The sequence below is a fragment of the Chamaea fasciata genome, unplaced genomic scaffold (assembly GCF_029207755.1).
Source record: "Chamaea fasciata isolate MVZ Bird 193981 ecotype frontalis unplaced genomic scaffold, bChaFas1.0.hap1 SCAF_9, whole genome shotgun sequence".
In the NCBI taxonomy this organism is placed as follows: Eukaryota; Metazoa; Chordata; class Aves; order Passeriformes; family Sylviidae; genus Chamaea; species Chamaea fasciata.
Genome location: NW_027094094.1, coordinates 16366805 through 16394273, shown reverse-complemented (window position 1 = coordinate 16394273; position 27469 = coordinate 16366805). Strand labels below are relative to the sequence as shown.

The following is a 27469-nucleotide window of genomic DNA, read 5'->3' as shown; positions in this document are numbered from 1 at the left end:
ACAGAGGGGAATGTGTTGCTTCAGATCTGTTGAATATTGAACATTTCACTAAACACAGTGAAAAATACAAAACCAGAATAAGCTACTAAAAATTGGGATAAGAATTTTTCTGCTCATTTCATATCTTGTTTTTCAGGAGTGGAAATGAGGAAAAGATGATGTCTCTTCTTACACCATTAAATGTTAACTGTCATGCAAGTGATGGCAGAAAGGTATTTTTGTTTAAAACCTGATTTAAAACTAGTTATTTCTTACATGATCCAGTTATTGTTTGACCAGATTTTAAAAATGTTAAACATAAAATCTGTTTTCTTCACTGTATGTGGGAAAATAAGATTCCACCTCTTTAGCAGCCAGCTGAGGTTTGTTTTTTAATCTTAAAAGGACTACATAAGTGTTTCTACATAGGAGCAATAAACAGACACCTTTTCAATTGAAACTTCTGCTTGACCTCCATATCTGCAATGATAAAGAAATGAGGTCTTTTCACAGATTTTTGTCCCTATCAAGGAGGAACACACAGGCTTTATTTGACATGCACCCTTAGGCTAGTTACTGCTCCTGTTTCAGGAACAAGCTATTCATTGCTGTAAGTAATGGTAAAGAAATATATAAAAAATGTTCAAAATCTCCATTCTGAAAAACCCTGAGTCTTCTGGGTTCAGCCTCTAGCCTATGGAAGGTTCAGGTTATTGAGTGTCACTTTCTGGCATCCTTATTCTCATTAAGTATTTGTACTCATTCACCCAGGTTTTGATCTAGTTACTTGCCCTTTGTGAGACTTTGTGGTAAGACACTGGGATCTCCAAAACACTGATACATCTCTGTTTTCTCATCTGGTTATGAGGCTTATCTTCTAGGAACTGTAGAAATCTGGTTCACTGGATGGGTTCATAAATGCAGAAAATAAGATTTCTCCTCACTAATTTGTAGCTCTGCCTTTAGTGCTACTGATGCTTGAATGCATTTGCTAGAAAAGATCACTGAGCAGTTAACTGCCTGCTCTGTGGAGGGTGAGAGTTTAGAAGAGATGAAATTTCCCCCATACCCTGCTCACTTACTGCACTCACAAATGTGGATAACAATCCCTCTTGATAATTTTTAAACTTACTTCGCTGATTGGCAGAGTGTCTTCTTCATAGTTCAATAGTCATTGTTGCTAGTGGTCTTCCTACTTCCCCTTTCACAAGGGCATAGTTTGTGCCAGCAAAGTTTTTATAGCTATGGTAGGCAAAAAACCAAAACTGGCCTTTGTATTAGTGATGGAATAAATTTGGGATTTGTGTTTATGTTGACTTCAAGACTAGTCAGTGAACAATGAACATAGTTATCAAATGGGATTTTTTTTAAACTTGTAAGTCTTAAAGGACTTCAGCAGTTAGTACTCTTAACAAGTTGTGAAAAAACAAGTACAAAATCAACCTTGCTTTTGTGTTACTGATTTTTTCTACATTCTGTTGTTTCAGTCTACTCCACTACATTTAGCAGCTGGGTATAACCGTGTAAAAATAGTCCAGCTCTTACTGCAGCATGGAGCTGATGTACACGCTAAGGATAAAGGGTAAGTTCCTTTTTCCCTTTGTTCAGAGTAAACACAATTCGTTACAAATTGAGGTGAAGTGCAGTAATACTGTTTTAACCACAAAGAATTTCCAACTTGAGACTGTTCTGTCACCTTTAAGCTTTCTGTTATGATGAAAATGCAAGTTGATTAGTTTTCACGGGAGAAGATATTACAGCATTGTTCTTGCGAAAAAGGATATAATTTGGGTCCCTCCTGAGCATCCCCTGCAGATAGATCTTGGTGCTTAGGGTTCGAAGTCTGAGTGGAACCTTTTCATCTGCAGCGAGACAATGCAATTTACTTCTCATCTTCTGATTATTTTAGATGTTTACTGTTCTGATAAATGCTGATGGGATTTACTGGTTTTTTATTCAGCTTCTTATTTCCACATAGTCTCATTTGAAAATTTGTCTCATTATTTTTGTAAAATGTTCAACGTAAAGCATAGTGCCAGTTGTAATGTGTTAGATGCATTTGAAATTATTATTTATGTACTAAAATAATCATCCTTCTCCTTTTTCTTCTATGTAGAGATCTGGTGCCACTTCACAATGCCTGTTCCTATGGTCATTACGAAGTAACAGAGCTTCTAGTAAAGGTTGGTCTTTGAAGAGATGAAATTGCATATTATGAAACAAGAACAGTTTATAATAATAGACTAATACAAGTTGCATATCTTTTTTATTTTGTACGTAGATTTACAAAACTTAGATAATGATAAATTGCTTTTGCTCTACATGTTAGTGATTATTAAACTGGAGCTACAGAATCTGCTGCTTGCAAGGAAGCTTTTTCTTTACAAATGTGCTTTCTGTTTTTAACTCACTCTGCTCCAAAGTTGAATATTTTCATACCACCAAGTAAATACTGCTTATCTCAGTCTTTCTACTCTCACAGAAAAAAAAAAGAAAAAACGGGGGGAAAAAAAAAAAGGCATAGAAAAAACCCTTCAAGCTGAGTGATATTTTGAGTTCAACAGTGGAAGAGTATTTTAGAAGACAAAGCAATAAGAGATGTTCAAAAAGAATACTGATAAAGATAGTAAAGGTTTTAAAATTAAAGAGCAGTCAGTCTTCTGAGAAAATTGACTTTGCAACATCAGTTCTGGTGCTGAGTTGTAGCCTTCACCCCAAAGAAAGAGAAACCTGATAGTTTTCATAACAAAAGGGAAGTCTTGGAACTGAAGTGGTTTATCTGGATTATGTTGGTTTTGAAGATAGGTATGATGCACATTAAACTAGTGGGTTGAAAAAGTGGGCTGCAGTATAATGTGTACTCCACCCAAGGAGTTTTGAGCTGTGCCTGTTCTCAGCTGCCACAGCAAATCAAGATCATTATAACAGCTGACTGTTCTGTTACCTAACTCTAGACATTTGGCTGCTCAGGGAATAGCTCTTGTTCTGTTCTGTGTTTCAGCCCCCTATTAACTCGGTGTATCTTTCTATTTGTTAAGCAAAAAATTAAATTAAAAAACTTACTGAAATAAGCTTACATTGTCGTAAATATAAAGAGTCATGTTTTTTTTACTTCAAGGACCAGTTGTAAAGTGAATTTTTACAAAGGTGGTGCTAGACACAGCCCCACAAATGAACTTTTGCCTGTACACCACTGTGTGTTTTCTCAATTTAGAGTTGTGTTCCTTATTGGATTTCTGCTCCAGAGAATTCTGAATTCCTTTCTGCAAAGCCGTACAGCGTTAAGAGAAGCAATAGGAAAGTGTGTGTCCTCGCTTAAAGACTGAACTCGAAGTGCAGTCAAAATGTTACTGGAGATGAATTACACATACATTACTCATCCAGGAGCATTACTTGTAGAATCTTGTACTTAAATGTTTTGAATTAAAATTAGCTTTGAGTGCCCATCTTGGTTTGGATACCGTGGCACTCATACCTTGGGTGTTATTCACAGAACATGTATTCATCTTAGTGCAGCTGGTCACTCTAGACACTTCCTAGAGCTGCAAAGAACCAGAGCTTGTTCACGGGTGGTTTGGAGAATGCGAATATTTCTATTTCTCTGATTTGACCTGTAGCAGAGCTCCTTTTTTTTCTGAAAGAGGTCTGAAAAGACTTGCTAGCCTTTGGTTTCTTTGAATGTACCTGTGGGACACCAGGTGATTAAAAACCACAATGTGCTGAAATGCTGAGTTAGATGGAAAATGAGTGTTGTAGAAGCAGTTTGCGTATAAGCATTGATTTTATTTTAACAGTCTACTGTATTAAAACTAATAACATAGTCTTTTTCTAACGTCTTGGTTTTGATTGCATCTTTTTTTACCCCTTTCCCTTTCAAGCATGGAGCATGTGTGAATGCAATGGATCTGTGGCAATTCACCCCTCTGCATGAAGCAGCTTCTAAGAACAGGGTGGAAGTATGTTCTCTTTTGTTAAGTTATGGTGCTGACCCAACACTGTTGAACTGTCACAACAAAAGCACCATTGATTTGGCTCCAACACCCCAATTAAAAGAACGATTAGCATGTGAGTATAAAGTGGGATCAGTACTACAGTTACAGTTTGAAATGTGTAATTAGATTCCCTAGACAGTGACCTGCCAGAAACCAGATTTGGAAAATGCTTACGCTTTAAAAGTAATTGTGCAATTTTGTGCAGTATGTTTCACTGTTTATAATTTGAAACTGCTGGATGTTTTGAATGTAGGCATTTAGAATAATTTAATGTCAGTTTTATAGTCAGGTGGTTGTGATGGGTTTTGTAGCTTTTGCCCTATTACATGCCTTCCCTCATGACCTTGCCAGTACACTTTCATTTCCTGTACTTGTTCCTGTCATTGCATCAAGATCATTGAAATATTAAATTTTATTCCAGTTTCTTGTTTGAAGAAAAGAAAAAACAACTGTTTAGAATGCTGAACATGTTTGAGTGTGCCACAATCACTGAAAGTTCAAAGAAATCGATGAAGGGATTGATTTTTGTCCAGCAAACGTAAAGAGTTGAGAAGAATGACCTCAGATTCTGTCCTTGAGTGGTCAAACCAGAACTTTCTGGGATATTTACAAAAATTTTCAGTAAATACTACACTTAGCTTCATGTTAGCATCTAGGAATGGTTTTCCAAAAATAGGTCAGAAGTGAACCTTTTTATATGCTTGAGTTAGTACCTATGTGAACAATAGAACCTACAGAGTGGTGAGTGAAATAGATCTTGTGCAGCCAGTTTGGATGTGTCTGGCTTTGGTTTAGAAACAAAGCAAAATTTGTATAGGGTTTTGACTTAACAAGTTCTGTCAAGTGATTTAATAGCTTGAGTCAGACTTGGAAATGTATATTCCATGGTGTGCTGAATAAAGTGAATTTTTTTTTTTTTTTTACTGAGAGAAACAATTCTCTTGATCCTTCTTGAGCCAAGGAGTGTGACTCTCCGCTATGTATTTTTTTGTTTTTAAAGATGAATTCAAAGGTCACTCATTGCTACAGGCTGCAAGAGAATCAGATGTAGCTCGTATAAAGAAACATCTTTCTTTGGAAACAGTGAACTTCAAGCATCCTCAGACACATGAGACAGCATTGGTAATATCTCAGGATTTATTAATGGTTTTGTATATATTGTGGCTAACCTAAGCATACTAGGTAACAGTTTAGCAATAAATATTGAAGTGTCAAGTGTTGAAATTCAGGCCAACCTGGAATATCCAGTGTCTAGTTAAGCAAATAACACTGATTAATATTTTGTTCTTAATGTTAAGACCAACATAAATGATTTAGGCCGATTTAGATTGTCTAAATGACTGGGTTTTGTAGAATAGTCTTATTTTAAGCAACAGCAAGCTATGTTTGCTAGCTTTGTTTTGATGGTTTCCAGCAGTGATTAGAAAGGGGAGTTCTTGAAGATACCAAAGTAAATCCAAAAGCCCATGTGGAATCTTTCAAATTAATAAGCTTCTAGGTGTTTAGGAGTTTTTTTTTTCCTGTTGTCTTTGTATGCCACCAGCTCTTAACTGCCAGCTGATGAGCAAGTAGTAAAACCTGGATATTGCTAGCTGGTTGTTAATTGTAAACTTTTAATGTTTACAGCACTGTGCTGCTGCATCTCCATATCCTAAGAGGAAACAAGTGTGTGAATTGCTGCTGAGGAAAGGAGCCAATATCAATGAAAAAACAAAAGAGTGAGTGGTTGCAAATCAATACTCTTAACTGTTTGCTTAGAAGATTTTGCAAAATACATTTTGAATTATTCCTTTTTTTTTTTTAAGCTTCTTGACTCCTCTGCATGTGGCATCAGAAAAGGCTCATAATGATGTTGTTGAAGTAGTTGTGAAACATGAAGCTAAGGTATGAGTATCATACTTATGTTGACATTCATGTACTATACAGGTTTTCATACTGTGAGAACGGACTGCTTTTGTAAAATAATTTGTTTTGGAAGGTTCTAGATTTATAGACTTCAGCTACAGGCCATCAATCCATCTGTACAGCCCTATACATTATAGAATCATCGTTGGTTTGGTCTAATTTTAAGAAATGCAGATGTAGTTCTTTCTGGGAAGGGAAAACTTTTCAGGTGTCTTATTCAGTGCTTCATTGTCTAGCAGGAAGAATGAAGTATATAAGGAAAAGGGGGGGGGTGTATATGAACAGCAAGAAGCTAAATTGAACTGTGGGACAGAGACTTTACGTGATGTTGTGTGCAGTAAAAAGTAAAATGAAGGCAAAATGTTAACTCATAATGATTAGTTCAAACTTCCACAGAAAGAAAATGAGGAAGGGAGAGGCTCTTTGTGGTGCTTGAACCCTCCAAGATTGGGAGTTGAATCTCTGTCATGGAAATTTGATTATAGCCTGACAGCTGTGAAGTTTCCAAACCAGAGGAAGAGTAGGGAATAAAAGTACAATTTTGGTTAAGTGTTTTAAATTGTTGAAAGCACTTGGACTGAGCCAACACATAGGAAGTCCTCAGTCTGAGAAACCACAATAAGCCAATGCTAGGTAAAAGCTGTTCTACGCATTAGCACTGAAGATCTTTGCTGTGAGGAGCAAAAAAGTGAAGTATTCTTAGTTTTGGTAAAAAAATGCAATGGATTATTCCCGTGCCTCTAAAAGGGGGCTACTTTATGAGCTGCTTTTGTTTGAAATGTCATCATCTTTGGAAATATTCTAAATATGTTCTTTTTATTGAAGTAAGGATGCTACTTGTGAAATGTTCCCAGTCAGCAATGAAAACATCTTTAATACTAATTTGATGGTGGTACTTCTTGTCTGTGTTATTTTTAGGTTAATGCATTAGATAATCTTGGCCAGACCTCTCTTCATAGAGCAGCACATTGTGGTCATCTTCAGACGTGCAGGTTGCTGCTGAGTTCTGGATGTGATCCTTCCATCGTGTCTCTGCAGGGCTTTACAGCCTTACAAATGGGGACTGAAAGTGTGCAACAGCTGCTGCAAGGTGTGCTGAGTGATTCAAGATCTGCCGTGGTGCTTTGTTTTACTTGCCATTCCTAGTGCTATCCAATAATAATGAAGAGTAGTCAACAACAACAAAAAAAATGTTCTGCAAAAGGCAGTACTAGGTTATGTTTTACTCCTGACTTAACCATATAATTTATTGTCTAGATCATCAGAGATGAAGATTTTGGGGTATAGCCACCTGGAATAATTTTATTAAAATCCTGATGTAGGGTGGGGGGAGAATCAGTAGAAAATGAGTTTCTAAAACAGGAAATTCTTGCTTTGCATTTGTGAGTGGAGGCAACAGTGTACATGGATTTTCAAGGCTAAGGTTTGGACATTATAATGCATAGGTAAACTTGATCTGGTCTAATTCTGAAACTGAAATAAGAATGCTTTGTTGTTTCCACAATATCCCAAAACTAAAGGGAAGCACATTGCTGAAGTCAGCTTCCCAAACACTATTGGCTCTAGCAGCTATAGTTGTAGATGGTAAGCAGAGACAAAACTTGTCAGTAATTGGTTCACTTTATTTCAAGGATTTCCCTTTTTAAAAAAATCAAGTTATTTCCTGTCTTAACAAATTTCTTCAACTGCCTACACTGACTTCTCATGCAATCTCATTTATTTTGCAGAAGGTATCCCATTAGGTAATTCTGATGCAGATCGACAGTTGCTGGAGGCTGCAAAGGCTGGAGATGTAGATACTGTGAAAGTAAGCTTAAACCTCTCCTTAAAGATAAGAGGGAATTTGTCATGGTTTAACCTCAGCCAGCAACCAAGCCCCACACAGCTGCTTGAACAATTTCCCCCCAGCAGGATCAGAAGGGAATCAGAAGGGTAAAAGCTGGAAAACTCGTGGGTTGAGATAAAGGCAGTTTAATAGAGAAAGCAAAAGCCACACACGAAGTAAAGCAGAACAAGGAATTAATTCATTACTTCCCGTGGGGAGGCAGGTGTTCAGCCATCCCCAGGAGAGCAGGGCCCCAGCTTAGATAAGTAACTTGGGAAGACAAATTCAATCACTACAAATGTTCCTTCCTTCCTCCTTGTTCCCCCACTTTCTGTGCTGAGCATGGTGCCCTCTGTTCTGGAACATCCCTTTGGTCCCTTGGGGTGACCTGTCCTGGCTGTGTCTCCCCCCAGCCTCCTCGCCAGTGTGGCAGCACGGAAAGGCCTTGGCTCTGTGTGAGCCCTGCTCAGCAGTGACAACAGCATCCCTGTGTTATCAGCCCTGTGCTCAGCACAGATCCTAAACACAGCCCCATTCCAGCCTCTGTGAAGAAGTTAACTCCACCCCAACCAAAGTAGCACAGAATTATATGTCAGTGTATGATTTCTCAAAGCAAGCAATCAAACAGTGCTTCACTGACTGTTTTAGGATTGTGATCTGTCCTAAAACCTTTGTATTGCACAATTTTTACAGATTTCAGAGTACAATATTTATCAGCTCCAGATGTTTACCTTATAGAAAAAGCATTAATAAGTCAGAGGTGTGGATTTGGGAGCAGGTGGATTTTTTTCTTAGGACACAATCTGCAAAAAGTAAAGATTGAAAAATAATTTTTTTAAAATTGAAAACGGTTATGGAAAATTACATATGTATAACAATATTCTATGACTAAATTAGAGGTGTCAACACTATATGTAGTGACATATTTTTTGTTTGGGGAAATTCACAGAAGCTGTGTACAGTCCAGAGTGTAAACTGCAGAGATATTGAAGGACGTCAGTCTACACCACTTCATTTTGCAGCTGGATATAACAGAGTGTCTGTTGTGGAGTATCTTCTTCAGCATGGAGCTGATGTACATGCAAAAGATAAGGGGTAAATGCTGGAATATATCTTTTCTTGGCAGTTGTAATTGGTCATATCTATCAGCTTTTGAATATTGTTAGCTGATAAGCATCCTGTTTTTCTTCAGTCATTTTTTTTATTTTCTTGGAAATTTCTGTTAGAATAAAGATGTTAAGAATATCCAAAAGCATTTTGCAGTACTTAAGATTAGAGCATCAGGAATTTCTGTGGCCCTGTGCTTTTAATTCTCTTTAGTGCCACGCTGATTCAATTTTTACTACAGTAGGTATTCCTACTATATTAGACTGTTGGCCGAGGTTTTGTTATGATTTGATGTGGTCAAAGGTACACTGTGTTTTAAGTTTATATTGCTTGTTGAAAAAATACCCTATTTTTAAAGAGTTTTTCTTTTGTTTTAATTGTTTCCAGAGGACTTGTCCCTTTACATAATGCCTGCTCATATGGCCACTATGAAGTTGCAGAACTGTTGGTTAAACATGGTGCAGTTGTCAATGTAGCTGACTTGTGGAAATTCACTCCCTTGCATGAAGCTGCAGCAAAAGGAAAATACGAGATTTGCAAACTCCTGTTACAGGTATTACATATGCTGGAGGGAGGTAATTTTCTTTTCTTTCTTGTTTACTTTGAAACATAAATGGACTTCTTTGAGAAATTGATTTGTGGTTTCTAGATTATTGTATTGAAATGTTTACAGTAAAAGGGATACTGTTGGTATGTGTTGTCCTTTCTCACACAGTAAATGGAAGACTCTCTGCAGGATTCCAGTATGTGTCAGAATATTTGCTCAACAAGGCATTAGATGCCTAACATATGCAGCATGTTTATTCTACTGACATACTTACCACCTGTTTTTGGTGTGCACAGCATGGAGCTGACCCTACAAAGAAAAACAGGGATGGAAATACTCCTCTAGACCTTGTTAAAGATGGTGATACTGATATTCAAGACCTCCTTAGAGGAGATGCAGCTCTCCTAGATGCTGCAAAAAAAGGTTGTTTGGCCCGAGTAAAAAAGCTCTGTTCACCTGACAACGTCAACTGTCGGGACACACAAGGACGGCATTCAACACCACTACATTTAGCAGGTCAGGATTCTAATTAACTAGTTTGATCAGTTACTAATTACTGTGGCTGAAATTTCTATGTCTACACAAGTTTAGACTTTAGCCTCAAGCAGGAAGATTCAGTACTTTTTCTTTAAAAAAATTAGTATCTTACGCATATTAATCTTATTTTGATTTTCAAAGTGATTAATTATTTTCCTGTTCTCTCTAGCCAGAGAGGATCTTTTATGGTTTATTGGCAGGTTTAAAAGCAAATGCTCTTAAGGTAATGCTGTCCTTTGTAATAGGTATTACACTGTCCTCACTGGGACTAACAATTTAATTTACTTTCAAGTAATTTAAGTGAATTACTACTTCTCCTCAGCATGTTGGGGATGGTGTTTTAATTCTGTTTATTCTGTCCTTCTGCAATCCCAGCTGGTTACAATAATTTGGAGGTTGCAGAATATCTGTTGCAGCATGGAGCAGATGTGAATGCACAGGATAAAGGAGGCTTGATTCCTCTGCATAACGCAGCATCTTATGGGGTAAATATCTCAAACTTTTTGAGACTTTATTTATTTTTAAAAATTGGTACGTTTCATTTCAATGGTAGATTTTGAGCGTCTGCAGAATGCTTTTGCTGTTGAGTTATAATGTAATCTTATTTGTAAGATACAGAATGAATAATTAGATCACAGCTTACGTTAGAGGTAAGGCCCTTACGAATTTGTAAAATCACAAATGGAGTTTTCTGACCATGAACACCTAAAAAGCCAGCAGGCTGAAAGGTGTTCTGTAAAATGCCTTTCATTACCTGTGCCAGTCAGTTTTTTTCAGGAAGATGTCACTTTCAATTATATGACTGCTGTTGAGACAGCAATTGCTTTTATGAACTTCCTGAATCTTTCTCCTTGAATCAAGTCTTTAACCAAAACAGTTGGAGAACTTTCCAAGCTGGAAGTTCAGAATCAGGCTTTTTTTTCCTTCAGATTCTTCTGGATTTGGTATATTGTTTTACTCTGTCCTTTTTTCACAAGAGAACAAATCTTACTTAACTTTTTGCTGGCGTGTCATAGGTGAAGAAGAAAGCACCTTGCTTTAATACTTTTTAAAATTGTAATTAAATGCATTCTAAGAGAATTCAGAATTACTCTGATTTCGGAGAAATAGCAGTAATAGTTCTGAATTATTTTAGTGTACTGTGGTACCTTGGAATTAAACAGGTGTTTTTACTTTTGCAGCATGTTGATGTAGCAGCTTTACTTATAAAGTATAATGCATGTGTGAATGCTACAGACAAATGGGCGTTCACACCCCTTCATGAAGCAGCCCAGAAGGGAAGGACTCAGCTTTGTGCCTTGTTACTGGCACATGGGGCTGATCCTACCCTGAAAAACCAAGAAGGACAAACACCATTGGACCTGGTCACTGTAAGTGGTGGGGCTCCTCTTGGGAAATCTGTACTTATCTATGTGTGACAGCTCATTTAAAACTATCCTTTAAAAAACAGTAATACAACCACTTCTGCAAAGTTTAAAATACTGTGGATTCTGTGGGGTTTGGATGTGCCTGGCAAGGGAAGTCAGTAGAGCTTTATAAACCTTCTTTAAATAATTTCTTGCTTCAGGCATCTTATTTCAGTATGGAGTGGGGGAAAAAAAACCCTCAAAACTCTAGCAAAATGAATTAATGGTTGTAATTTGATGCTTTGAATTCAGTGCTTATAGTTTGTCTAGTACAAAAATTGTGACAATAAAATATAAGCAAACGTGCAAGCAGCATAAATTTAAGAAACTGTCTGTTAAATTTATAGGGGTGTTTTTTCTAAGTATTATAATGTAATCCAGAAGTACACTCAGAGTAACCATTTTGTTCCATAAATTCTGGTTGCCAGTAGAAGCTTCTGTTCATTTTTGTAGCAAATTAATTCTCTTTAACTGCCCCTAAATTGTTTTAGAAATACTGAAGTCTTTACTTTTTACCTTTTTACAGCTTATATGTATAAACAGTTTTTTATAAACTTTTTACAGTTTCATGTATGCTACTAGCAGAAAAGTTCATTTGTAAGCTGCACTGTAAAATGCATGTTTTCCCAATTCTTAAAGTATTTTGCAGTGTACTTAAGAAATCTGATATAATGATAATGCATTCTAGGAACAAATATTGTGTTAAAAAAAAAGTGTTCCTGTGTTCCTCTGTTTTAATGAGTTGTTTTCTGTTCTTTAGGCAGACGATGTCAGTGCATTACTGACAGCAGCAATGCCTCCTTCTGCCTTACCCACTTGCTACAAACCTCAGGTTATAAGTGTGTCTCAGACTACAGGTTCTGCAGCTGATTCCCTCTCTTCTGTTCCATCCAGTCCATCCAGTTTGTCTGCTGCAAGTAGTCTTGACAACTTGTCTGGTAGTTTTTCTGAACTTCCCTCTGTTGTTGGTACAAACTGTGCAGAGGGAGCTACTGTTCTGGAGAAAAAAGAAGGTGAGGCTTTCTCAGGAGCGAATAACATTTCTTAACAAATGGTAAAAAGAACACAAAAGTGTGATGTTTACCATGCATTCATAGAACTTTTATGGCATACGCAATAGATTCCAATGAGGAACAAAAGTCTGAAAGTCTTACACTACAAAGATTTCACTGTTTTCCCCTTACAAGAGTCTTTAAAATGTTTTTTGCTGAACAGATCTAATATGGTGAATTGTGTTTTAAAAGAGAAGTCAAATGAAATTTAGCTGCATACCAAGGAATATTTTACTACAAACTTTATCTTTAAGAGGCTGTTTTTAGATCAGGTATCTTAAAGAGGCTATTTCTATGACATTTTACTTGCCAATGTATTTTCTGTAGTAACTTGCATTCCTGGTGGCTGGTTGGCTTGTTCTGTGGGAGCACAAAGGCTGCCCTTAGGGAGGTAGAAGAGCAGATTAAGTTGCTGCTGGTTAGTGATACAGATGTTTAATCCACATCAGCAGAAGACCAGGAATTTCTGTCTCTCTCATTGTTGCCACAGATGGGGAGATGTGTATGCCTTTTTTTACAATACAGGTATGAATGTACATTGTGAGTTTTTCTTCTTACCCAGTTTCAGGTGTAGATTTTAGCATTAATCAGTTTGTGCGGAACCTTGGCCTTGAACATCTAATTGACATATTTGAGAGAGAACAGGTAAGTGGTTATATTTGTTTCTAGATACTCTGGGCTAGAAAGCAATGGAATAAATAACGACTGGTTAGTATAATGTAATGAAATTTTAAATGAGTGACTGTCAAAATGAGTGGAGAGAAGGAAAGGACTGTAAATGGATTTTTAATTGATATATATAATAAATGTATATTAAAATATATGTGTATATATTAATAGGTGGGACCAATAATGTTCCTATCAGTTTGACAGTTGTAGCACTGTTTCCTTTCAGTGGTATAAATGGTACGGGAAATAAGTAGTTTGTGTTAATTAGTAATTTCAGCATTTGTTTCACTACATCTAGAAGAGTTATTTCTCAATCAGAAACATGGTCCTTGTAAGCAATGCAAGTTGCAATTTGTAGGTTGTAGCATGTTTATTTAAGACAAAAAGTTAGAAGAAAGCGGTTGAGTTAAAGTAAAATAGGAAAATAATACACTGACGCCTCCAGTGTTCCTGCTCTTTTCACACTTGCTTTTTCTCACAGCTGTTGTGAAGTATATTTTCACTGTCATTGGCAGTTGTTCTAGTACAAAAAACATGGTCTTGCTTTCATTATAGATAACACTGGACGTATTGGTTGAAATGGGACACAAAGAATTGAAGGAAATTGGCATTAATGCTTATGGCCATAGGCATAAAATCATCAAAGGAGTTGAAAGACTTATTTCTGGACAACAAGGTATATGCTTATTTTAAATTATCACATAATACTGCCTTTACATAATCAATTTTTATAAATTATGTTATTCCAAATTGTATCTGCTTAAAAAGAATTGGTAATAAAACCTGACCTAGAAAATGGCAGTTCAAATGGTAAGAATGCCTTCTGACTTGAAACTTGAGTACTTTTCTTTGTGCTGTGAATCTTGCCTTTCCGTTCTCTGATTTATATTCTTTGTCTGTGGTCACTCTTTTGTGTTTACTTAGGTAAAGTGTTGATCTACTGCAAAATGCTCATAAGCTCCTTGAGATAGGGAGTATTTCTCTTCATCAAAGCACTCTGAAGTGCAGAGGACATTCTGTTGATGAGTTCAGGCCTGTTATGTATTGTTTGTTGGGTCCTGCCACAGAATGGTGTCTGCTCACACAGAAAGCCAACTGAAATTCTTACTTACACTTCTCTTTAAAAATAGAGTTGATGTGCTTTCAGTGAACCAAAAATAATATAATTGCTTTGTTCAACAGCTTTAGCTTACATTGAAATTACTGCTAAAGCCTCTTTATTTGTGCAGGACTGTTGATACCAGCACAGTCCCAGCAGTCCTGAATTCATCATAATTCAGTGTGCTTCATTTAACTATGGCTGCATAGAAGGCAGATTAAACCCTCCAAATCTTTTTTTTTTCTTCTTTGATTCACTGAAGTATCACTTCCTGTTTTTTGCTGTGTTTCACAGAAATTAAATAAATTAGAGTTGGTTGGATTTTTTTCCTTTCCTGATTCACCATTTGTGTCTTCTCATTCTAAAATTTGCACTCCATAGTAATGAGTTGCTATCCCAAGCTCTAAATTACATTTTGCTCCTTAAAACAGTATGAACCAACCCAAAGATAATTATTTTCTTGATAATGAAGTATTTAAGTGAGTCTGCATAATTTTCTCATAATTGTCAGGTCTTTCTGGACAGACTCAGTGAGTAATTGGGATAAAAGTTAGTTTTAAGGTGTGATTTCGACCTCATGTCTTACTTGAGTTTGAAGTTCACATAGCCAATAACAGTATACTTTGCCTTTTAAGCAGGCCTGATGTATTTTTGAACATATGTGTATTTGTACATATTTCAGTGTGTCTTTATATAGAGAGAACATCAAATATCTAAATCGTTCACCACTTCCACCACTGGTCTTTCTAAACTCCCCCTGCCTTGATGTAAAAGGCCAGACATTTTTATTTGTAACCACAGGCATAAGTACTTAAACAATATTTCAACAACTCTTGATCTTCTTCTAGGGTGTGTTTTTGGGGTGGGGAGGATTATTGTCAATTTTCTCGAGTTGTTGTAATGGTATGACCATTGTTTTGAGGTTGGTAGTGGATGAGCTTTATTTTGGTTCTTCCTGTTTGTTTCTCCTGAGCCTTATTCCAGTTGCACACTGCTAACATGAGGCTCTAGACTGTGCATATATCTGTAATTTCCACTTTTCCCCGATTATTCCTTTTAAAGAGCTCATGGCAGACCCAGTGTTTAATTCTGGTCACCTGTTAGTTGGAAAGGCCACGGCCTTTCAAAAGACATTGTCCATCCAAAAGACACTGGATACACACTGTTTTTATATTTTTACATCCAGTAGTTACACTCCCATTACTTGCCATTTTGATTGCAGTCTTTCCAATGCAAATTGACGTTGGATTCTGTGTAAAATTCCAAAATTTTTTTGCTTATTTGGAAAGATAGAGAAGTTTCCTTTAAACATTCAATATCTTTCAAGCTTTCAATACCAGGCTCAAGCCTTTTGGTTTGACAGACTTAGTTCTTTTGCCAGTTCTTTCTGCATGACTGTGGGAAAAATACTCCTCCTAAATTAGTGCTTCAAGTTGCTCTGTATTTATACTGCAGTTGTCACCAGTAGTTGTGGACTCTGTGCAGGGACTGGTTGCTTGCTGTGTCGCTGCCTAGAGTTGAAATGAATTCTGAAGTAAGCAAATGCTTACAAGTATTTTCCCTGCTGTGTGTATTAGTATACTGAGCTAAGCATGGACAAATGTGTTAGTGCGTCTGAAATGATGATCCTTGCTAAGAGAAGGATCATTCAGTGTCCACAGAGCAGAGAAAATTATTGTGGTTCCTGAAACTGTGTTTTATTACATTCGCATACATTTTGCTGTGTTTTATTCCATTCACAGGACTTAACCCATACCTGACTCTAAATACCTCTGCTAGTGGAACTATTCTCATAGACCTTTCCACCGAAGACAAGGAATTTCAGTCAGTAGAAGAAGAGGTAAATGCCATTCTTTGTAGTCTCTCAGTATTTTTGCTATTGCTACTAAAGAAGTAGATAAAGAACTATTGCTAGACTGTTCAACAGTGCCGTAAACATCACTAAATTTAAGAAAAACCTGCATAAGGATACATCAGATTCCCAACTTTGATTGCATCACTTATAATCTGTGCTCATGATGTCTGTAATTTTTTTCTTTCTTACATTATTATTGCTTATGTTCTTAAAATCTCTACTATATATCACATCTCTTCAACATAACATAAATTCTGTGCTACCAAGGGATTGCCTGTTTGTCATACACAGTTTTACATCACTTCTTTTCAAAGTGCCGTAATCACACAAGGCAAAATTCTGAACAAACACAATTTTAAAGAGATTAGGGGCAGTCAAAATATGTGGGTTTTTTTCAAAAATCATTAAACCTATTCATGTGCATTCACTAAATCTGGTATTACTTAACAGCCAGTCACCTAAAAACTTCTCTTACTATTTTTAATTGTGTTAATACATAATTAGTTCTTTTCATTATTTGACTTGTGTAAAGGAAACGTGTTGAATGTGTTCTGAAAGAATGTAATCCTCTTTGAATTCTCAATTTTCAGATGCAGAGTACTGTCCGAGAGCACAGAGATGGAGGACATGCTGGTGGAGTCTTCAACAGATACAACATCTTAAAGGTGCCTGTTGTTTTTTTATGGCCACTGGTTTTACACCTTTGGAGTTTTGTCGAAAACTAACATATCCATAAAATGTTCTACACTTATTTGAGTTCCATAATGGGATAAGATGCATCATTCTGAGACATGCACAGGATAAAGATCATCTTCCAGGGAAATTCAAAGACTTAAGTTTATATGAGAAAGCTGCTTACAGGTTAATAGTCAGGAAGAAATTTTATGAGAAATTAACATAGAAAGATCTCACTGAAAACTGGAGAATTTTTGAAGAAAAAGGCAGAAGATTTTATAGTAGAACCAGTAGAGGGTGTCTTTTGAGGGAGAATGGCAGGAAAAAAAAACACAAGAAGGAAAAGCAAAACTTTTGTACTCCTACTTGGCTTGATTTAACATCAAACAAGTGTAGAAAACCAGGCAGTAGACAAGTTTAAATAATCTAATGGAATTTTGGTTTGTATTTATGTAGTTTTCCCTCTGAAGTAATGGTAATTTTCATTAATATGATAAATATTTTGATTTGCAAGTAAGTACTACTAAGATTTATTCTGAACTGAAGTTACAGTGAAATTGCTATGCTATATCTATGTGCACAAAACTTTGCAATGCCCAGCATACCTCTGCAGGGAGTATGTAATTTACTTTCTTTTGGAAGTGCTTCAGAAGTGTTCATGGAGGGCATTTCTTAATTTGCTGATTGATCTTTTTACTAATGGTTCAGCATCAAGAAGAATTTTGACTGAGTCTGCTAAATTTGAATTAGAGAGTATTTTAATTTAAGGATTATTAACAAGGAGCTCTGTAAAATAAATTGATTCTTAAGTATATAGTTATTGTTAATTGTCATACTACAACAATCAATTTGTGCAGGATAAGTCAGTTTGTGTTTCGTTGAGTCCCAAGGAAAGTATTCCTCTTCCAATGGCAGTGTAACTGTAGTGTAGGTTATACACGTGTCCGGTAAAGTGAACAGAGTTTTTCAGTGTCATTTTGGCTGTTTCAGATTCAGAAAGTGTGCAACAAAAAACTATGGGAAAGATACACTCACAGGAGGAAAGAGGTCTCTGAAGAAAATCATAACCATGCCAATGAAAGGATGCTGTTCCATGGTGAGAGTTTGAAATGCGCTTTACGAACTTAATTCATCAGCAGCACTCTTTTTTTGGAGGGTTTCTACTGTCTCAAACAAAGTAATTTTCCTCAGTGGAAGTAGGTTCTAGGTTTTACATGAGTTTTTATGAACAAGTGTTTGTGTATTTCACAAGGGATGATACAATGTATTGTGTCATTCTTCTGAAATTTGCATCTCCTTGTCTCTCCCCCAAGGAAACTTCAAATATCGAAGTGAAAATATTTAAGCAAATATGAATGAAGATTAAATAGTGTGCCTCCTCAAGTCTGTTTTATCAGCTATATGACCAAAATGATGAAAGGTCAAAATTTATTCTGTTTAAGGATTCTGTCTAAGGATTGTTTTGGGGTGGGGTTTTTTTGGTTTTTAGTTTGTTTGTTTTCTTGGTTTTATAAGTTGATAAGTTAGTTTTGTTCAGCATTCCAGAAAAGATAGCTTATCATTAGCAAGGTAAAGCAAATTGAAGTCTTCCTTGTGCACAAATACAGAGTTTGTCCTGGTAGGCAAAGTTCACAGTGCATATTCATAAGGAAGACTACATAGTTTCCAACACAGTGGGAATGAATGATTGAACTGTGACATGTACAAAAATCTGTGAACTGTATTTTCAGTATTTTTTTTTTCTCTCAGGCTCCCCATTTGTGAATGCAATCATTCACAAAGGCTTTGATGAGAGACATGCCTATATAGGCGGCATGTTTGGAGCTGGGATTTATTTTGCTGAAAATTCTTCCAAAAGCAATCAATATGTGTATGGAATTGGAGGTGGAACTGGATGTCCAATTCACAAAGATAGATCTTGCTATGTTTGCCACAGGTAAGTCCCTTGAAAGAATCTGATTTTGCTTTTGTATGTTGTGTCGTAGACTATCAATGCAGCCGTCTCTCTCTGAAGAAGGATTTGCTTGACAGCCAGACCTTTTCAGTACTCTCTGTGTGCTGGGCCTGATAGAAACTTTCAGAAAACTTTGACATTTTAAGTCCTAAAAACCTTCAACCATCTTCAATGCATTTAACTGTATCTTTGCTCTTAACTTAATATAAAAATCAGACTTAGGGAGCCAGAGAGTGAAGAGGATCTGCTAGATCCTGTGAAAGATGCAGCAATATGAGTTTATTATAGTTCATTTCCTGATACAGAGAAAGGAGAAATTCAGAGATACTCGGATGCAGTATTTCTTTGAGGAGGATGTACTTTGTAACAGTCAGCCCTCACATCACTGCTTTTTCACACACTGAAACAGAGATGTGGATTTGTGGATTCTGCCACTACCTGAGTTCTTGAAACCACTTTTCAACAGAAACACCTGTTATATCTTACCAACGCCGTCAGTTCAGAATAAACTCTTATGTCATGGAGTCAGTTTTGGTGATGGCAGTCATTTCACCCAGAAGAATATCTAGTGTTTGTGTGCATCCTGTTTTACATTAGTACACAAGGATAATGTCATACTTCCAGTATCCTTGAGTCTCTCCCCCTTTTCATGTTGCTTATTCTTTTCTGGCACTCTCTAATAACAAGGATCATCTTCTAGAGTTACAGAGGATGTCAGAGTCTTTTCATGGTTTTCTAAAGTTTTGAGTAAGAAGGGGTTTTTAGTTTGTCTTCTGCAAAGAGTGAGAAAAGCAAAAGCAAAAGTTTTGGCAGAGTGAAATGGTTCATAACCTTGGTCTATAAAAATGCCAGGATTGCATTGTCATTGCAGTAGGTACATGTGTACAGAAATAAGAGCCCTTGTTGAGTCTTTTAATAGTGGAAACAGCATAACAAACTGACAAATGCTTGTCTGAGGAAGTTTGCATTGACCTAGAGTTTGCACTTGACCTTGATGTTGATTTGGCTGTTGGATACAAATCTAGCATTAGAACATTTGTGAATTATGTTGTCAGGATGAGTAAGGGGGGGAGGGGATAAAAAACATTTTCCTAAAAAACCCCCAAAATGAAAATAAATAGGTAACACAAAAAGAAAAGGTGCTGGTAATCTCTTGAGTACATTGTTAAACATGCTGTTTCCAGTAACTAAGATAAACGTTTTTCCATGTTACTACCAACCCTTTTCTTGGGCTAGAGCTTTCCAAAGTGAGTGTAACTTTTGTTCAGCAAAACAGAACCCTAGAAGTTTATGAGCTATGAAAGCTGCCTAAAGTGGCTTCAAGGTTCAAAGTCATAAGCATTGTGTATTGATGGTCCTTTTTCCCTTTGAACACAGGCAGTTGCTGTTCTGTCGTGTAACACTGGGCAAGTCCTTCCTGCAGTTCAGTGCCATGAAAATGGCTCATTCTCCCCCGGGACATCACTCAGTGACTGGGCGGCCCAGTGTAAATGGATTGGCATTGGCAGAATATGTCATCTACAGAGGAGAGCAGGTAAATAGCTTTTGGGTTGGTTTTACAGGCTCTGTTTTGTCTTTTTCAAAGGCATGTAATGCATTGAGGATTTTTTTTCCCTGTGTTTGTGGTGCTAGGACTTGCTTTTGTTTTAGAACAAACTACAGCTGCAGTTGCAGGTGAAAGGATGCATGTTTCCTGAATGATCCAGGGATTTTTACCTTTGTTTTGCCCTTTTTTCCTTTGGCATTAATAATTTTTACATCTCCCTAACAAACATTCTGCATTTATCCAGAGAATGAAATAATAATAATAAACAATGTGTGTGTCATTTTTCCAGGCTTATCCAGAATACTTGATAACTTACCAGATAATGAAACCTGAAGCCACCACTGATGCTTGAGAAAAGTTACTTATGGGAAACCATCAGACTTTGGATGCGAAGATATCAATGGCTGCCATCCCTATAATTACCAGTTTTTGTTGAAAAACTTCCCATTCCCAGGTGGTGTGGTAGCAAATGTGAACGAAATATACCAGTTCTGACTTGATAAAGCTTTAATAATGTACAGTATGTTTTTCTAAAATTTCAGAAATGTCCTCTTTTTCAGCACTTTAACAGATACCATTCCAGGCATAAACTGGGGTTTGGCTGTACTAAATTATAAACAAAAATTAACTTGAAACAATGGTTTTATACAATAATGCATTCAAATCTAGCAGAAATTGTAATGGTCTATACAGGAACTCATTTTACTAATATTGTGTTCTTTAAAACACTGCATTTACACTGAAAACGTTTTCATTTGTAAAACTGTAAATAAGAGCTTTTGTACTAGCCTGGTATTTATTTACATTGCTTTGTAATATAAGTGTTTTAGAACTGCAATCTTGTACAAAATGTTCCTTCCAGATGTTGGTTTGTTCATCTCTGTTTTCTCATGCAAGTTAGATTTGAATAGTCAATTTTTTCAGGTTTTATCACTTATTGTGAGGGAGAAAGCAAATTTTATCTGAGGAGGTTTAGAAATACCCAACTTTAGATTGAATACACAAATTTTTGTTCTGTATTTTTATTTATGAAATATACATTCCTGAGAATGATGGGCTATGAAAATAAAATGTTCCAGACAGATACTAAAGTGGTTTTCCACCTACTTCCTAGAGTTGCATATTTTATTTCTGTAAAATGCCTTTTGAAGTTTCTTATTTAACTATAGGTATAGTTAACCTGTATCCTGACTTCAAGGCTAGTAGACCTTGCAAGTTACAGTTTTAGTAAATTATTTTCTTTGAATGTAGATGGAAAATTAACCTCAAGAAGTTCTTTCTTGAGTTTCTCTTGCTTACATTTAAGCCAGGAAGTTAAATAGTTTATTCCTAACATGAGGGCAAACAACTTGGCCTTTTTTGTATGCTTAGTTTGGTAGATTAATCTACCTGTTGGTGCCCTCAGAATACGAGCATTGCAAGGTGGAAATGTTAACAGCCATCCTGTCATCTCCGGTGTCTCCTCCATGTTAACGTTCAAGCTGTGGTTGAAGCAGGTGTGTAGGAGTGTGTTTGTCTGCTTTCAGCTGAGTGGGACTGGTGGGGCTGCACCTTCTGCTCCCAGCTCAGCCAGCTGGGAGGGGAGGAGCACCTCTGCCACAGCAGCAGCTGCCTTTGGTAGCCCTGGTGAGGCCCCTTGGACAGAGGAGGAGTGCAGAAGGTACAGCCCCTGTCCAGGTCTCATTGGGGGCTCCTGGCTGCCCCCACCCGCTCAGTCAGCGCTGTCATAGCTCTCGTGTGTATTCTGCTTTTCTGCCATCTGCAGTTTTTACCTACATATTTCAAAAATATGTAAATACAAATTATAAGTTACTTGGGGTTAAAGTGGGTAGGAGTATATTTTAGTTGTTTAATATTTCTACGTACAAAACACTGTCCCAGAAGACAATTTGTTTGCAGGGCATGTTATCTTACCATGGTTTTAAATGTAGTAACTGGTCAAGATAATGAAATCCTCTTGCTGATGTGGTGGTTATGTGATTATGCTCTATGTAAAAATGTATTGAACCTTACCCAGTTATGTGAGGAATAAGATTGCAGAATTCTTGCAGAAAGTAATACTGGCTATGAATAAAAAAGGCTTTGATTTTTAGGTACTTTTTCCCAGCATGTTGCCTGTTCCTTAGGTATAGTAATGCTGGAATTTGTGTTCATGCAAAATCTGTTAATTATGTTTAAAACTTTTTTGTTATTGCTAAAATGCTTCTTCATTCTATATGAATGATCACCTAATGTCTTGTAAAATATTGTGGTATGATAGCATTTTAAGTGGTACCACAATGTTGGTTTTGTCTGTTTGGGGATTTTTTGAGCTGTTTTTTTGCATGACATTCCTTGCACTCTGAAGATGGAAGCTGTAATGATTTGATAATACTGACTGTTGAGGTGAACCTTTAATCCCTTGTGCAATTAGTTCTGCTTTACTCATCTTGAAGTGTCTTTACATGTACTGTATGACATTCCATATCCATTTAACACTAAATAAATTTAATTCACTGTTTTTCTGGTAGCATGGGAGTAATTACAGATGTAGTATGTTAACCCATTGTTTTAAATGTAAGCATGCACAATGCTGTAACAAACTGCATCACTGGAGGCAAAATTAATTACATTAAGTAGAAGAGCTTTTAATGTGGATGAAAACCTGCAAATACTGTGGACACTTGTAGTTTGATACATGGCTAACTAACAGCTTTAGCTAGCAGTGAAAATGTTTTAGTAATAAACCCAGAAGTAAGCTTCAATTTGTGCACTTAAAACTCCATTATATGGTCCAGAACTGAGAAAGAAAACTTGCTTACATTGGTTTTGTAAAATGAAAAGTAACCTAAAGAGTCTTACCTTTCAGATAACTGCATGGGTGTGATACATACATGAGCAACAACAGAAGGAACTGTTTAGATCACTGGTAGTATTGCAATAAGTAAGTAATTTCATTTTAGTAGGACAATTTATATGATGTTAGGTTTCCAAAACCAGGTTTGTATAGGAGACCTAAATAGACATGAGCACTAGAGGGTAGGAAAGCAAGTGTTTTCTAAGATTAATGGTAATGAAATTCTTCAGACGGTCTCGGGAACTCTATTTCTCATAAAAATGCTCCTGAAAGTTCCACCTGTCTAGGTTGTAAAAAATTAACTTTCTATTCTGCATTAGATTTGTTTTTGTTTTTTTAAATAATTAGTATAAAAAGAAGTGATACAACTAAGCAAATGGAAAATATTGGGATCTTTTCTTTTAAAATTTACTCGTAAGTTAGATTTTAGTTCTTAGAAATGAAAAAACAATTCAGCCACACATTTCTATCTTACATAATTGAAAAAGTTGATTGTCGATGCAGTGCACATTACAGAGGTATGCTGGCACTCATTTTGAATGCAAATGACTGTATAGAGGAGTTGCCACTGTCCTTTCTACCCTGAACTTGCTCATTAGCTGTACGTGTATCTTTGAGTACACACACACTTGCTCACTTTCTGAAAAAAAAAAAAAAAATTAGAAGAAGTTTTAAAGGTGTCTTTTCCTGCAGAACATCATTGTCGGTGAGAGTGCTGCAGCCTAGGAGCCATGTCCACTTCTTCAGCCCATCTCCTGAACTTAATATAATAAAATGGATTTTCTCTTCCACTGGAAACAGCCCCATGGGTGGCTTTCCTTCTGCCTCCCAGTTAAAGAAAAAATGGTATAGAGACTTGACTGGTGTTGAGCTGAAGCAACCAAGGCTGCTTTCTTGCCTTCAGTGACCTGGCAGTGAGACTGAGGCCTGCCCCTCTGTGGTTCTTGGAGCTGTGCTTTAGATGCAGTAGGAAGTGGAGGTGGTGCCAGCAAGGGAAGTGCGACAGTGGAGGGCATAAGGGGAGGTGTGTCCCTCTTCTTGCCCCTGTGCAGCAAGCATAAGCAGTGGTTATTCTGAGAGTACCAAGGGCTTTCTTCCGCCTTCCTGTGGCCCACTAGATTAGAAAAAGCTACAGGCAGCTAGAACAGAACACAGAAGAAAAAGCATGTAGATGACTGGTTTGAAAATAAGTTCTGCCCCAAAAGGGGCAAGGTTGGCAACTGAGAGAAGACAGGATGGAGAGAATAGAAGAAACAATGACCTGCAAAAAAAGGCAAATTTTACACACACTGAAAAGGCATGGTAGGAATAATAAATCTAATTGTTAGGAATGGCCAAAGGAATCATAGTACATCAGCTTCCCAATTTATGTTTAACATAAAAAAGCAAACAAACACTCGTGTAGACATTACAGGGATTTCAAAAGGGCTCTTGAGAAGAACACAGTGGTTTAGGAGGGGAAAGTTGCAGCCAATTCAAAACATTAATATTAGACCTGGGAAAAAGTGTGTGCAAGAAAAAAAAAGAATTTAAATACCAAAGGGAAATGCCTTGCACAATAGATCTTCAAAACTTTGGGTTTGAGGCATTGATTATCAGAGACAAGCTGAAAACCCCCGCTAGACAGCATAAGAGCAAAGTATGGCACATTACATTATCCACCTGGGTTCTGTATAGTAGTAGGAAGTATATGGGGAGGTGGGGATTTTAATGCAGCCAGAAAATTCGAAGGATATGGAGGTGAGATCCATCTCTCCATCTGCAATCTTGATAAAAGTGGTTCATTTTTAAGTGTGTTTCAGCTGAGGTCTTCCTGGGTGGCACCAAAGGTGATTGGGGTGGCTCCGTACACATGCAATGTCACAGCCAGGGGAATACTTCTTGCAGTTTTTAAGCTAGGACCATTAGCAGATTTCAAAGACCATGATGGAAGTATTTACAAACCTTAACATTTAAAACAAACGTGAATTGTTTAAGGAGCAAAAGAAGATGCACCAGTGCCTGAGAATGTGTGATTGAGGCCTTCTATAGTTGGAAAAGTGGCTTCCTGTCAGCTGCTAATACTGTTTACAGATCTAGGGTGGTACATGTGGGGAAGGATTAATATTGAATAGTGTAGCTGATAGAAGTAGCCTGAGAAATTAACTGGGAAGTAGTCGCTTTTTTCAGGGCCAGATGTGTCTGGCTTTGTGCTGTCCAGCTGCTCTTCAAAAAGGTAACCTTTGCCAGCAATGTATTTGGAAGCTTGTTTCACAGTAAGAAATTTATTCAGTTTTGTGGGGCTGTGGGCATCATAGATCACAGAAATAGAATTCCTCACTAACCTGATAAAGAAGCTGGTAGGTAAATTAAGCAGGTAAATAAATTAAGCAAATAGGTTTGACTCAGTCTTGGAGGTCTTTTCAAATTTTACTCATTCTGTGATTCTTTGAAAGGAAAAAACAGATCTTGTTGCAAAAATGAGTAACAGTAAATCAATTAGTCTGTATAATATTTATGACCCAGCTGAGGGGGATAGTGTATCTAATAGCTTTTTAGTCAAAGTAGAAGGTGACAGCAGTTACATTAAGTATTATTTTAATTAATGACAGAGTGAGCTACTAAGCAGTCCAAAAGTGTCATCTTTAAATAAACCTGTATATGATGACCACTGTCTGATAGTAGTTCCCTATTTGAAAGTATTTTACTGAAGCATTGCAAACGTGAAATTAACTAATTAGATTTGAAATTAAAGAGGTTTACTTTGATTATTAAGTATTCATTAGAGCACTTGTTTTTATCAAAGTCTAATTCAATATTTAGGGAAAAACCTACTTAGCAGTTGACTACTAAAACTTAAAAGATTTATAAACAATCAAAAAAAAAAATAAGTGCAATTTTACAGACAGCACAGTTCCAGTAATAACATGAGTCCCCTGAAGCACATTGTGTCAAAGGTGTTATTTAATGCAAAGATTCTAAACCAAATAATCAGACAGTGAAATAGATCTGACTTCAAACTAAATGGACTAATGTTAAAGCTTATTTCAAAATATTAGGAATGTGAAAATGCACTAGGAACTGCAAAATGATAGTTTTTAAGAAAATATTTTCCTGTTGGGAGTAAATCTCTGAATGGAGAACCATTTAACATCTTACTAGAGAGATGGATTTCTGAAGGTGCAGAACAGACCTTGAGGAAAAAAAAATGAGGTTTAAACAAAAGGAGCAGTGTTGTGGGTGTGTGTGTAATTGACTGAGCATCTCAGAGTGGCAGCAACTACATTAACAGAGAAAATCAGGTCAGAAAGGTCTGAAATAGTCCACTCTAGAGTGGAAGGCACCAAGTGTCTTGATAAGGAGGGAAAATTAGAGAAACATTAAGTGTGTCAGATTGCTGAATTTCTGAAATAAAAAACTTCGAGTGAACCTTCTATCCAACATCCTACATATATATGCCATGTAAGCATGGTGAGTAGCTATAAAAGCCTCTTGGCAATCAGACTCAAAATGAGATGGAGAGGCAGAATGATGAGCTAGCTCATTTCAAGCAATTCTCAGTAGTAGCACAGAGCAGCTAAGTCCTGGGGGGAATACTAATGGGAATAACCCATTATGGATAGGATTGGACAAATATGGAAACCTGCTTTTTAATATAATTGTGTATTAGACTATATTCCAAAGCACTTCTGAAATATCACCTACTATTAAAACTGTTCTTAGTAATTATAAATTTGGAAGCACTAATAAAAAGAACATATATTTATAAAATACAGAAAGAAATAATAGTAATTTCAGACCTGGAGCAGTTAAGTGGAATATTTCAGTTAAAAGGAAAATTTCACACTTACTGCACATAGATGTGTTCAGGGGCATGCTTTTAAGTTTTGGATAGTTTTGTTCATGTAAGTACCACGTGTCTGCTGTAGGGACATAGTCCAGCAGAAACACTGAAATCATGACAGTACTTTGCAAGAGATATATGTGGCAATTTTTAAAAGCCAAGGATTCGTACAAAATAGTCCATAAACTCTTGGGTTTAGGTATGTCTCCTCTATGTCTTCTGAGACGTCCCTCCTCTTTCTCAGAACTACTAGCTTTTCAGCAAAGCAGTTGAACAAAAACTATGTGTTAAATATTTCATCTGCCAGGTTTTAGTTGTGTTTAGTTTTTTGTAAAGAAGAAAGAACAATGGTGTGACTCGGTACAATTAATAGCTTAAATATTGTGTAATAGGGTGCATTGTTATGTATTACAGATACTTTATTGCAATATCAATAAATAACATATTTTCCTTTAAAAAACCAAGCTACAAAATAGTTCTTAGTATGTCTCCTTCACTGGACTGAACTTACGGTACATATTTTGTGGAGTTTGTGATTCAGCACATTTAACGTACTTAAAATACTGTTAAAAATAGTGGGTTTGAACTCACTGACCTACTAGTTTTAGCATAATGAATTATATCTGTAAACACACATTTGCCTCATAATTCTATTAGTCTCA

The 27469-nt window shown here is 36.6% G+C and overlaps 1 protein-coding gene across 2 annotated transcripts in view; it reads left to right on the top strand.

Moving 5' to 3' along the window:
• Nucleotides 1-27267, top strand: part of TNKS2 (tankyrase 2) — a 34697-nt gene extending 7430 nt beyond the window's left edge. The window contains exons 5-27 of one of the 2 annotated variants that reach the window (XM_066191217.1): nt 137-212; nt 1467-1561; nt 2096-2162; nt 3858-4044; nt 4972-5093; nt 5598-5689; nt 5777-5855; nt 6795-6966; nt 7604-7683; nt 8651-8796; nt 9196-9361; nt 9652-9871; nt 10268-10377; nt 11074-11262; nt 12059-12311; nt 12919-12995; nt 13575-13695; nt 15861-15958; nt 16564-16638; nt 17639-17744; nt 18398-18584; nt 19980-20136; nt 20438-27267. In XM_066191217.1, coding sequence (XP_066047314.1) covers nt 137-212; nt 1467-1561; nt 2096-2162; nt 3858-4044; nt 4972-5093; nt 5598-5689; nt 5777-5855; nt 6795-6966; nt 7604-7683; nt 8651-8796; nt 9196-9361; nt 9652-9871; nt 10268-10377; nt 11074-11262; nt 12059-12311; nt 12919-12995; nt 13575-13695; nt 15861-15958; nt 16564-16638; nt 17639-17744; nt 18398-18584; nt 19980-20136; nt 20438-20500 — 2938 coding nt within the window. In that variant the 3' untranslated portion in view covers nt 20501-27267. Of the gene's footprint in view, nt 1-136; nt 213-1466; nt 1562-2095; nt 2163-3857; nt 4045-4971; nt 5094-5597; nt 5690-5776; nt 5856-6794; nt 6967-7603; nt 7684-8650; nt 8797-9195; nt 9362-9651; nt 9872-10267; nt 10378-11073; nt 11263-12058; nt 12312-12912; nt 12996-13574; nt 13696-15860; nt 15959-16563; nt 16639-17638; nt 17745-18397; nt 18585-19979; nt 20137-20437 lie in introns of both variants that reach the window. The other variant, XM_066191216.1, reaches the window with a different exon arrangement.
• The last annotated feature ends 202 nt before the right edge of the window (nt 27268-27469 follow it).